General features: G+C 43.6%; 1 protein-coding gene across 2 annotated transcripts in view; it reads right to left on the reverse strand.

Moving 5' to 3' along the window:
• Positions 1-379: 379 nt before the first annotated feature.
• Positions 380-12,516, reverse strand: part of LOC104627604 (casein kinase II subunit alpha) — a 15,776-nt gene continuing 3,639 nt past the window's right edge. Inside the window, exons 2-13 of one of the 2 annotated variants that reach the window (XM_010295923.1) lie at positions 10,101-10,300; positions 8,949-9,060; positions 7,956-8,057; positions 7,491-7,541; positions 6,625-6,684; positions 5,844-5,927; positions 5,317-5,427; positions 4,392-4,493; positions 3,444-3,544; positions 2,600-2,748; positions 1,188-1,274; positions 380-688 (exon numbers count right to left, since the gene is read on the reverse strand). In XM_010295923.1, coding sequence (XP_010294225.1) covers positions 573-688; positions 1,188-1,274; positions 2,600-2,748; positions 3,444-3,544; positions 4,392-4,493; positions 5,317-5,427; positions 5,844-5,927; positions 6,625-6,684; positions 7,491-7,541; positions 7,956-8,057; positions 8,949-9,060; positions 10,101-10,201 — 1,176 coding nt within the window. In that variant the 5' untranslated portion in view covers positions 10,202-10,300 and the 3' untranslated portion in view covers positions 380-572. Of the gene's footprint in view, positions 689-1,187; positions 1,275-2,599; positions 2,749-3,443; positions 3,545-4,391; positions 4,494-5,316; positions 5,428-5,843; positions 5,928-6,624; positions 6,685-7,490; positions 7,542-7,955; positions 8,058-8,948; positions 9,061-10,100; positions 10,309-12,516 lie in introns of those variants that run through there. The other variant, XM_010295922.1, reaches the window with a different exon arrangement.

Consider the following 12,516-nt stretch of genomic DNA (forward strand, 5'->3'; position numbering starts at 1 on the left):
CCATACTGGAACTGTCTCCTCAGTGTACCCCGGCTGAGCCATATGCAGGACATGGGGTTAAAGTGAGTGGTACTTTATGAACCCCCCTCCCCTGCCTCTTGAAGACTTTGTTTGGTAGTCTCTGGAGAACAGCACAATCCCCCAAGGTGTAGGCTCGTGGAGGAGTAATGGTGGGAACATGAAGAGAAGAGGTTCCCAGCAGGATGCAAGAGCTTGGAAATGCTGTTGATTCACCTTTGTTCTTAAATGAAGAGTACTTTGGGGGGGGAGGGGGAGGAGGGGAAAGAAAAAAAAAAACAACTGTCCGAGAAATATTCCATCTGTAGGTATTTTCAGGGAATCCCCTGAGTTACGAAAAGTTCAAGTAAAAAAAGAAAAATCAGCCTATAATAATTTTGTATATAATGACTGAACTACTATAAATCCACAAGCAACAGTTCAGACACGGTGCCTCCAAAGCGTTCATCCCCTCCCTTCCCCTGCCAGGCACGAGCTGCGTCCTGAGGAGAGGTGGAGGGGGAAACCTCTTCCCCACCTGACTCAGCTCAGGCAGCAGGAGACAGAGCCCATCACTACTGCTGAGCGCCTGCAGCAGCTGGAACGGGCATCCCCAGAGTGGTGGTGGCAGAAATGACGGGCGAGCCTGCTAGAGGTCCAAGGGGTGAAGGTGTTGGCACTGAAGAAATCCCTGAAACAGAGACAGGTAAGCAGGAATTAGAGTGAAACCAGTGCATCGCTTTCCAGGACGCCTCAGCTTCTTAAAATGAAGTGGTATCTTTGCAGGTCAGTTTGCTGCTGCTTTTTTACATTTTCAGAGCTGCCACAATAAGCTGAGATTAAAGATCTGTTACTGTTCTCCAGAGCCTCTGAAAAGAGCTCAGATTTGTACCCATACAAGTGTCACAGACAGGCAGATGTATGGCAGGATCACTGTCCTTCACACTACTGCCAAAAAATCCAGCTGCAAAGCACTTAAAACGAGACCAGAAAAGCAGGCTGCAGTGAGGCCTTATTTGCCACACTCTCCCACCCACTTCGTCGTAGTCCTCCTTGCCCTTGTCACCGGTCCAAGGAGACGACCTAATGCCCCACCTGCAGAACTCACCCTCCTGGATCCTCACATCCACACAGCACATATAAATGCTTTAAAATGCCACGCACCAAGAATAGTCAACAGCAGAACTGACCTGACATCATACTCGCACTGCTGACAGGAGTGCTGCCACCCGGCATGTTGGATGAGCCCATCCGAGCTTGGTCTTTCACGATGGGATCTAGGAAGAGCACACTATCCTTAGATGCTGTGTTGCCAGGCAGCAGCTGAAGCACGCTGACTGCCTGTGACCTCTGTGCTCCGCCAGTCCTGGCAAGCTGCGTCAAATAATATCAATCATCATCTGCTGGAACACAGAAGTTTCCACCAACTCCAGTGGGAAGCGCCCAAGAAGGTAGCACGGTAACGTGACCAGTGAAAAGTCACCTAAATGATGCGCTTCGGAGTTCAGCAGGACTGCTTGACAGTGAAAGCTGAAAGAAATGGGGGTGTAGTGGATCTCCTTTCTATGCTGAGCAATTGCATAAAGCCAAACCCAGAAAATGGGTGTAGCAAGCAGAAAGATTATCACTAATTAAAATCATACATCATGTCTCTTTACACATCCCACAGCAGTCTGTGTGTTGTAATGAGCATCACTGGAGCTTGTTGTCTTCTGTAAGATGTCCCAAATTTACTCGCTAACTCTTTATTTATTTCCAGCTGCAGGTGAATAACACTATCATCTGAACAGACACATCCCCCTCCTGCCTCCCAAGCCTCCTGCATCAGATGAGGGAGTTTTAAATCTTGCCCTTCCTGATGCTGAGTTCAGTACAACCCGTATCTCTACCTGGACACAAGTTAATTTAGCTGTTTGTCCAACTCCCACATTCCAAGCTTTCAGCTTTACTAATGCTCGTACTTGCAAAACATTTCACTTGAACATTTGCCACAGGCATTAACACAAATATACACTGTCTGTTAATCATACAAGCTCATTCATCAGCAAGAAAAAAATAATATAACTGAGCAAATACTCATTTTGCATTGTTACAGCTGTTTCAAAAACCTAAATATCAACGATTTGTAAAAAACAGCAAGCATTTAAAAACATTTACTAGTGAAAGTTGTATTTTTGCTTGCAAAACCAAGACCTGAATATACCATTCGCTAAGGTATACATGTAGCAACAAAAGGAGTTAAAAGGGCCTGTTTCTCAACAAACCAGAGTTACCTGGTTTTATCAAAATGCAGGAACCCGTGTACCCAGACATCTGCTGAAATTAGCACGGGTTTAGCACCAAAGCTTCTTTAACACAGTGCTGCTGATTCACTGGCTTGACACTGGCATATAACACTTTGTTTCCTCCGCTGGTGTAGGCAGCAGTGGCCTACCTGATCCACTACAGAGACAAGCAGCCTCAGCTCCAGCAATTATTTGCAAAGACCAGGCTTATGCTGCTGTTCGTAGCTCCTATCCGCACAATCTACTGGAATGGAGATTTCCCAGAGGCAGAGGAAGAACTCTTTGGGCAGCAGATGATGACAGCAGCTGATACTTACAGAAGTAGGGGTGTTCCATGGCTTCCCTCGCTGTGAGTCGTGATTGGTGATCATATCGCAACAGCTTGTCTAAGAAATCCAGAGCTTCCGGACTCACCAGATGTTGGTTCTCACTATGAACAAAGCGCTCCCATCGCTTACGGGAGTGTCTGTAGGAAAAAAGATACCCAAATTGGTTTAGGCAGAGGACATCAATGCCAAACTTCACTTTTTTTAAAGAGCAAGGACTGTGACAGATGGCCGTCTTGAGAGGAGCTGCTGCCCGGTGCGGTGGCAACAGGGCTGAGCCATATCAGAGCACGAAGCAGCAGTACACTGTGTCTCCACGTGGCGGCACAGCCACCGCAGCCCCGGACAGCATAAGGAGTCACATTCAGAATGAATTTACAGGCCTAAAATCCCAGCTTCTGCTTGTCTCATGCCCTCAACATTAATTCCTTGTAGTTTTGGTATGCGCCACACAAAATAACTCCATGAGGGAAAAAAATATGTACATGCCATCTTAAGCAGCAACTAATTTTCTGCACTTTAATTCTAAGAAACAGGGTTTTGTTTTTTTACCCAGAATACTGAAGAGAGCATTTACCCTTCATGCTTTACGCTCCAGCAGTTCACTTATTGCACAGATGACATTTAAAAACCTTTCCTCAAGTCCATTTGCAGCTGAACGACCATGGGAAGCACTGGCAAAAGGGACCAAAAGCACAAAGTGACAGTTCTCAAGAATCTTGGCTCTGATTTCTCTGAGAAGCGTTAAGTTTTTGTTTACTTCAAGGTCTGCTGACAAAACAGTAGCTGTCTGGGTCTATTAAGAACTTATGAGCTACTCCGGGTCCTGGCTCACCTGCCCAAGATGTCATTGAAACGTGGATCCAGTTCAATGTTGTATTTGTCAATGTAGTCATACAGATCTTCTGTTCCCAGCACCTTGGCTATCCTCACCAGCTGGGAACAAACAGAAAAGTAAGTCACTACTGTGAGGGTACAATAATGCCAGAGCCAGCGTGAAGATAGAGCAGCACATTCCCTTGGGAGCCTGGACCTGGTCTCAGTGGTCTGAGCCACCAGTCACAGGGTCACGTGGTAGCTCCAACTTCCCCAGCCACATACAATCACAGTACTTAGTAACCCCAGGCAGCCAGAGGGAGCTGCATGCCCAAACATCACTAAAACTATCTCCCTTTGTAGCAAGAAAATATTCAAAACCAACAGGCGGGGAAGGCAAGAATAACTGGTCAAAAAAGCAGAAACTCTGTTAACTTGCACGTGAAGGATGAAGCACCACCCTGAAGGACTCCAAAACGAAAGTTTGAGAACAGAAGGTCACTGTTCCTGAATGTCTGCACATGAGTTCAGGTGCAGAGCACCCGTTAAAGGTCTAAGTATAAAAATTTTGGCCTAAAGGCAACACATCAAAGATTTCAGGATCTATATAAAACTGTACCAAATTCACAGTTTCTATACAGAAGGGAGGGAGAGTGGATAGTGGCAGGGGCCTTCCACATAACGTAATCTCAATCAACCTATGTACCAGAACACACCAGCCTTAACGTAACTATTGTTACAACTTTTTCCAGTTACCTACTGAGGAGCTCATAAATACAAAGCACTATAAATCTATTTCTATTTAATTGGTTAGATAATCTAGCACACTTGAGAAATGGAACCTGTCTTCAAACACAGCAAAGAAGTCATTAGAGAGATGCTTAAATTCTTCTTTGGATCCCTCGATAGAAGTGCAAGCAGGAAACCTTCATTGTGCTACGAGAGATTGTACATGACCAGCTCTCACCTGATCATAGTTGTCATGGCCATGGAAAAATGGCTCCTTTCGGAATATCATACTAGCCAACATGCAACCCAAGCTCCACATATCCAGACTGTAATCATACATCTGTACAAAACCAGAAGGACAATTCAATTTCTAATGAATTAAGCAGAACAGACTCCCCATACTAAGAGCCTCCCCCCTCCCTCCAGTAATACAAATGCGGCCACATTACGCTGGGAACAGACTGAAATATCTTCATGCATCTTCCTCGCTAGATCACTGTTCAGCTCAGTGTTCCAGTTACTCAAACTGGGATAGAGTAATTTGCAGAACAGCAGGTATCCTACTTCCACCCTTGTCCGTAAAGATATTAAAGACCAGTGCCTTTTTCTATTTTCACTGCTGACTTCCAATGTTATGAACCACTGAGAAACACACGTTGAGAAGGGAAGCATCACAAGCAACAAAAGGAGTGGACTCCACAAGGTACACTGGCAGGTGAAGAAGTACCTTCGTTCAGAACCAGCATGATCTGAAAGTCACCAGTATCACTGCTGCTTCCAGCCCACAGCATTTCCATAATGCAAACTGCCATCAGATACGGCAATGTTCTTCCAGCTTAATTTAGAAGTTCATGCAGTCCTAGCTATTCCCACAAGGGTTTTGGTTCATTCCTGTACTTTACTGCAAAAGCAACCTTGCTAAAAGTATACAACATTTATATTCCAAGATCCACGATGATAGTTCTGCATCTCTTCCTCAGATTCTGAGACTACTCATTAGTTTCTTCAGTTCAGTGGCTTTATAGCCACTGCTTTCTGCAATACGTTTTCAAATGGACCGTCTTTAGCTTGAGGTCTCTAGATACCTGAATTTCTGGTTTGCTACCTTGAAAGGGCACAGACTTTCCATATAAAAGCCAGTGATAAGTCCTGGTAATTCTTACCTGATAATCTACAAGGAGTTCAGGTCCTTTGAAATATCTGGAAGCCACTCTGACATTGTACTCTTGGCCGGGGTGATAGAATTCAGCCAAACCCCAGTCTATTAGTCTAAGCTAGAAATGGTAGAAAACAAAGAAAAAGGGTTCAAGGGATGCACCAGCTCTCCACTGGCTGAACCACACTACAGGTGACTTTAGTCTGACACTTTGTTTAGGAGTCTTCTATTTTCAATTAATTTGAAGTTGATCAGAGTATCTGTTTAGATATTCTCCCCACTCTCATATCACCAATCAGTCTAAATAAAGTACCTCTCCTTATCAATTCTATTTATGGGTTACATGTAACCTACAAAAACTTAAGAAAAGCAGCGTGTAGAATTTCATTTTACATTTCTCCACATGATGGAAGTGCAGCCCCCCCTTGAAGATGTCTGCTAGTACCACTACACAGGAATATGCCAAAGGGATTCTTGTTTGCCAAGAGAACAGTAGGATCTCTCCCTGCCCTCCAGCCTGCCCCACGTTATTACCTTTCTGTGCTCATGGTCAATCATGACGTTGTGAGGTTTGACATCTCTGTGCATGATTCCCATGCTATGGCAGTAATCTAGAGCCTGTAGGTGACATACAAAGAAAGATGCTGGAGCCACAAGAAGCTTTCAAGTTCAATCATATTCAGAAGTATTTCCACATGTACCAAGTCTAACTAGACGACGAGACTTTACTGTCCAGTGTTATATCCTGGACTAGACTCATGGACCACAGAAAACATCTCTGGTGCACCTTCTCAAAGGGAGGTCCCAGGAACAGAAGTGTTTTGACTTCACCTCATGTACTTGCTCATAAAAATGGAATTTTAGGGTCCCTAAGACCAGAGTTACTAGGCACTATTGATCAAACAAGTCTCCCTTTCTCCAGACTCTGGAGGAGAAAAATATTTGTTCCAGAAGAATGGACAATTTGGATACATTTGGCTCTCATTACATTAGGGTACAAAACCAGCCAGTAACAGTTTACAATCTTCTGTTTTCAGAGGCTACATGCACTTTTCATTTAGGATCGTAAGTTATCTCAGTGTACCCAAAGGCTCTGCTATCCTCCAAAAAAAAAAACAAACACCCACCAACTAGAATTTGTTGCAGAAACAAAGCTGAACAATTGATACTGACTTGATATATATTTTTCTACTCAATTCTTTCATAGGCTTTCTCTCCTCTTCCCCCCCATTAGAGACATGGCGACCATCTCTATAGGATTAGCAGAGTGCAAACCCTAGAAGTAAACCGATAAAACAGCAGAACACCAACTTACCTTCAAAATCTCATACATGTAGAATCGAATATCATAATCTGTTAATGTCTGGTATAATTGCTGTGGGACACAAACACATCATATCAGTGTTCAACACCCAGGAAAAATAGCACATCCTTGCCTATCCAGAACAACTCAGCCCTGTTCTCTGCTGCTGTGGCTCTCCAAAGCCATTTGAAGGAACAGTAAAAGTTTCCCAAGTTACTCTCATCCCGCATTCGACCCTGATCAGTCTGTTCCTCTCCCCTTATAAATCACACACATAGTTTACTTCCAGCTCTGCTCAAACAGTACATTCTGGTTCCTGTCACAAATCCCCTCAGGTTGCACTTGCCCACCACCAGCACGATGCATTGTGCCTGCAGACTGGGTCTCAAAAAGACTGAGGGTGCTCTGCAACATTAATCAGCTATTCCAGATGGCATTGCACAGCCATTCTTCTCCTGAGGCAGGTCAGTAGGGAAGGGGACAAAGAAACAGTTAAATCCCTTTTCCCAGAAGTATGGAAAGCCACAGAAACAGCTGTCCACATTTAAAGTGGTCCTAATAAATAGTTATATGCTGAACATAAAAGCAAAGTGTTTCAAAAGGACAGGCACTGATGGCCCACAAGATAACAGATTAATTTGCTCCAAAGGTTACAATACTACTTGGAATCTGGATTCTCATCTTGTAACTTTCTGTGGCAAAATGGTACTAAAGGACTAATTACAAACTTCTGTCCCAAGCGTATTTACCTTTAAAGACAGTTACTATGTTGGAAGGAAATTATTAAAAAACCTGACTGCCCCCCTGCATGTCTCCAGAAAAACGTTATGAGCGGCTTTCAAATGGAAAACATTAGAAGTTCACATCCCACACTGTACCTTAAAGTCTGTGTTGTTTACATGTTCAAAAACCAAAGCGGGTGTCCGAGACTAAAACAGAAAGAAAAGTGTTCAGCCATTAAGTTGAGACAATATGTCTTCATTTACGATAATGAATTAAGCCATTTTTACACCTAGAAGTGCCAGAAGCCCCTCTGCCTCAGACACTTGCGATTCCCCTCAGAGCAGACTCAAAGCCTGCAGCCCCTGGCAGCACTGTTTGTAGAATGAATTAACTTGTCTCAGTTCACTGGTACCTCATCCTTACAGAGTGAGGGCCTGAAGGGACCTGTGGGGGAAGGGCCCTCTAAAAGAAGTTAATCAGATTAAGAGCTGATCTGATTAAGGAATTCAAAAGCAGGATTTAAGAGCAGGGGAAAACAAAAAGCCAGATCAGAGCTGAAGTCAAACAGAGCAACTTCACCCATAACCCCAGTGTACCCTTTAAGTTCCTTCCATACTCACCACAGGATCTTTTACTATATCTGCAAGAGTGATTATATTGGGGCCGCCTCGCAAGTTCTCTAAGATCTTGATTTCACGCTTGATTTTCTTCTTTTTAACAGGCTGAAGAATAAAAACCCACAGTGTAAGTCAAAGCACTCCAGCAAAGCGAGGCTAACAGACAGCCTAACAATTCAGGTGACCAAGGTAGGTGACTGCAAGTCAGCAAAAAACATCGTAGCCTTTGCAAGTTAAGTTCTAACAGCTAGACTTTGTTGCAACCTGACTATGCACCATTCCAGTAAGGGCTCAAATATGTGCAGTCTCCTTTCTAACCATACAACCCTGACAGCTACAAACATTAGTTTCATGTGAATGAGGTTTAGGAAAATAGCATTTTTTTTTAAAGCTGTCTGAACATGATCCAATAGTACAAGACTTCTTAACTGGTGTGTGGTAACTGTATGAGAAGTCCATGAGCTGAGGGCCACTAAATGAACATTTAGCCAATCAAGGCTGTGGAATAACCAGTATCCAGGAGACCCTTACTCAATCTGGAAGGATATTACATGTGCAATGGAACACGCAGAGCAGAAATGAAAATGTTAAGGTTAGCAGTCCCTAAACCTAATCAGTGTCTTTAAAGGACAATGATCCCATTAGCTCATAGGCCTCTATGCACATGACAGCCTGCCAGGGCACTGGTAGTCAGAGAAGGGGAGAATTTCCTAGTCAGCTGTTGAAGTGTTGTTTAGCTCCAAGTAAAAATGTGCTGCACGCCAGGACTTCTTTAAGATAGAGGCTAATTCCTTACAGGCAGAGATCTGACTTAATAACCAAGTGTAGGGCTTGTATTAGGAGGCTCAAAATGATGACCCATTTCACTGAGTGACACTCTAAAGCCAGGCTTTAAGGATTTCAGTTTTAGAACATTGAACATTTTAGACCAAATGCTGCACCTTCTGGTGCATCACCTCAAGACAGATTTTACCTCTTGCCCAATCCCCATCTCACCTTGAGAATTTTAACAACTACTTTTTCATTATTTGTAATGTTGATGGCTTCAAATACTTCACTGTATTTGCCTCGGCCTAATTTTCGAACGAGCTGGTAGTCATCTTGATTTCTGTGGAGATAAAAAGTTAGAGTTCCAAAGAGCTCAGTCATTTCCCCTCACAATTTACAAACCACTCCTTAACACTAAATAACTGCCTCACCTTCCAAACAAGGTGGATTAACTAGTGCCTTACATCTCCTGAATGCAATGATTAAGAAGTCGGAGAGAAACAGGGAGCTTCTACCTGCCCAAGTTAGATTCAATCCAGACCTTATTTCTTCTGTAGTAGGTAACATAAGCCCATCTATGCATTTCAGCACGAGCAAACTCAGGTTATCCCTTCCACTGGTCTCTCTGTATTTGGAAGCTACATTTTTTCCTTGTATAGTGTGCTTAAAAATCAACAAAGCCAGTAAGACCTGTTTAAAAACAGAGTAGGCACAAAACACTCGGAAGATTGTGTACATTTCAGAAGTCAGGAGCTGCAGCAAAGCTGAGGGCAGAACCTAGTCTGGGCCCTGCTATACAAAAGCAGTAATGCAGAGCTATGAAGCTGGCATCACTGCTCTCTGATTCTTGGACGGTTTAGTCACGAGCTCAATTTAGACACCTCCTTCCTTCAAAAAGAAGCAGACATGTCTTTTCCAGTCACTCACAGAGAGCTGAGCAACAAGTCACAAAATAGCATGTACCTATTTAAGTCTGCTGAGTCTCTTCACTCATCCAAGTCAGAAGGCACTTCAGATGACTTTTCACTTCTTTTCAGCCCTGCACCCAGGACTGAAAAGGTTTAGGTTGTTTCAGAAAAAGATTTCTTCCCTCTGAAAGGGGATGTTTCCTGACTACCTGGCAAAAAGTCTTCAAATCGAACTCTTAAGGAAGCTGCTAAAAATGTTCCTGTGCTGTTGGAGATTTAAAATTTTGACAAGAAACACTTTTCTGAAGAAAAGTTATGATCCTAACACTTGCCGTGCACACTAGACATCTGCCAAGGAGCACGAAAAAGCCTAACGCAGCACAGGTGCCTGAGCTCCCCATGCACCACTATGTAGGATCCTACAGGAATTGATCCCGGCCCAGGGACATCCATAAGGAGCCCAGAGACTTACCCCCACTCAACAACATGCGACTCATAGTCCCAGTACTCCCGGGGTCTGTGTGTGTTCACATCCGTATAAACTCTGGCCCTGCTCGGCACGGGTCCCGACATATCAGACAGGTTGGCAGGTGGAAGTGATGAGATGTCTGAAATCAGAGGCTACCCGAACTGCAAAGCTGGACAGAGGATAAAGGCCTCAGATTCTTCCACCTGCAGAGAGAAAGTAAACCAGAGGTTCAAATCTCAAGATACTACAAAAATATTTAACTTAATCATTAAAAGCTGCTGGGAAGGAGAGGCTGGAGCCCAGCCACAGGCCTGAGAATTTCTCAAAGCTTGAAAACAACTTGTCTGCTCCCTCTCACACAGGATGAGACCACTTGGCCCCACTAGCAAAAGTAACACCTCACCCCCACCGCCTTGCATCTTTCAACACGTAGTTTCCAACTTACGGTTGCAAAGATAACTTTCCAAAAGGGAAAAAATGCAACATGCTCTGTATCTGCAGGCAGACTCCTTCCTTTCAGCTCCAGACTGAAAGCAACAGCCATCGGCTGCAATCTCTCCCCCATCCAGGAATAGGTCTTGTGCCACCCCATGTAACCAAAACACTTGATTCACTTCAAGGTTGCACAACTATTGCCTCTTGCAGTGCACTAATAAATGATGCTGCAAACAGACCTGACAGACCAACAAGGTCACCTGTGCAACCTAAATTAAGCACTTTCTGAAGCTTCAACTTCTAGAGACACCAATTCTCACTTAAATCAGAACTTCATTATTTACTTGCAATTCTTAGAAGGACTGAAGCCTTTCATGTGCTCACACACAAAGGTTTGTGTGGCTACGTTGATTCATTCTGTGCAGAGGAAAACCCCTGAACTGATCCACCACGATGCTGCACCTTCCATCCACTGGAAAATGCACGTACTAACTGAAGCATCTATGTACAAAGCAAGGCTGGTCAGCTCAGCAGGTTTCTGGAGGAGACCAGACAAATCCAGACACTGTGTCAGAGCATGGACCTTCTCAGTTTTAAGCACCCTCCCACCTATATTGGCTTGTGTAAAACAGCTTAATGGCATTTCAACACAATCACCCATGCTGCTTTCCCCCCAAAATAAAATGTATTCACCTGAAAGCAGCATCAGGACCAAAACGTTATCCAAAGATAAGACTGCTAAGTCTGAACGTCTCTGGGGATTTTCATAGTACAGTATTCTTCCCATTTCCACATATTCTGAAGAAGGCTGTTGCTACTCTGTTCATGCTCTCCTGCACAGATATCTCATCCCACCATCTCACAACAGATACCTTCTGTGTATAGCCCAGTGCCCCCTTGAAAGTGAGCAGGACTTACAGAGCAGGCAGCCACTGGGTCTCATCTCTGGGCTTACTTGAGGAAAAAAGCAGCACCACACTGTACAATGCAATTAAGTCCTAGCATTCTCCAGAAGATCTAGGACATCTGTAGTGATAAGGTACATCCACACTAATTAGACTATCATGAGGAAAAGTACACCCCCAACTAGAAGTGAGACAAGAAGGGACACTGGGGAGATCTCCTAGAGGCCAGTCATTACAAACCATTCAGGGATTAAATGGCTTAGAAGACTTCATGACAAATCAAGGCAAACAGAAGAGTTCTGATAGGATGGGGCACCAGTTTTGGTCACTACTTGCTATAGTCAAGACATTAAATCCAACTGTCCAAAAGACAGTGGCATCTGTGTTGGATTATGAAGCTTTAACCAAACACAAAAGAAAGATTCTGCTGCAATAGTCTAAAGATGTTTCTTTGCATTCTGTTTGTCCAAAGTTAGCTCTGCCACTCCCTCCTCCTTACAATGTGATTTTAGCATATCTGTTAAGTTTTTACCAGTACTGAGACTAGACAAAATAACTCAAAAGAAAGCTACTGGAAGTCAAGGACAAATACTCTGATTTCTGAACATTTAAGACAACAGTAGCTTAATACAATTTCATACCAAAGTATCGTCCTGCTTAAAATAATAGTGCCTTTGCACCTCTCCAATCTTTCACCACGAGTGAAAGCTGACACACTTCTAAACATTTAAACACAAGAATCTCTTTGTCAGCTTTCAAAATAACTTTCAAGGAAGGAAACTGTATCGGAGCATGAATATTGTTTGGTGCACAGCATATGGCAGAGACTATACAGCCCTGTTTACAGAAAGGCACTCACTCAGTGGGCAAGGCTATAATCTAAATGCACGTCATCTATTTGTTTGCTATGCCGATCTTATCCCTTCACAGAAAATAGGCAACTGCCAGAATGCAGGAGGAAGTAATAGCCCCGTTAATCAGAAATTAATCAGAAAGACCTAGAAATCTGCTCAGAGCAGTTAGCTTAAGCTATCAGGATACATCACACTGCAAGAAAATTCTAGAAGAAAATTCCTGCT

This window comes from Phaethon lepturus, unplaced genomic scaffold, assembly GCF_000687285.1.
Source record: "Phaethon lepturus isolate BGI_N335 unplaced genomic scaffold, ASM68728v1 scaffold24701, whole genome shotgun sequence".
Taxonomy (NCBI): Eukaryota; Metazoa; Chordata; class Aves; order Phaethontiformes; family Phaethontidae; genus Phaethon; species Phaethon lepturus.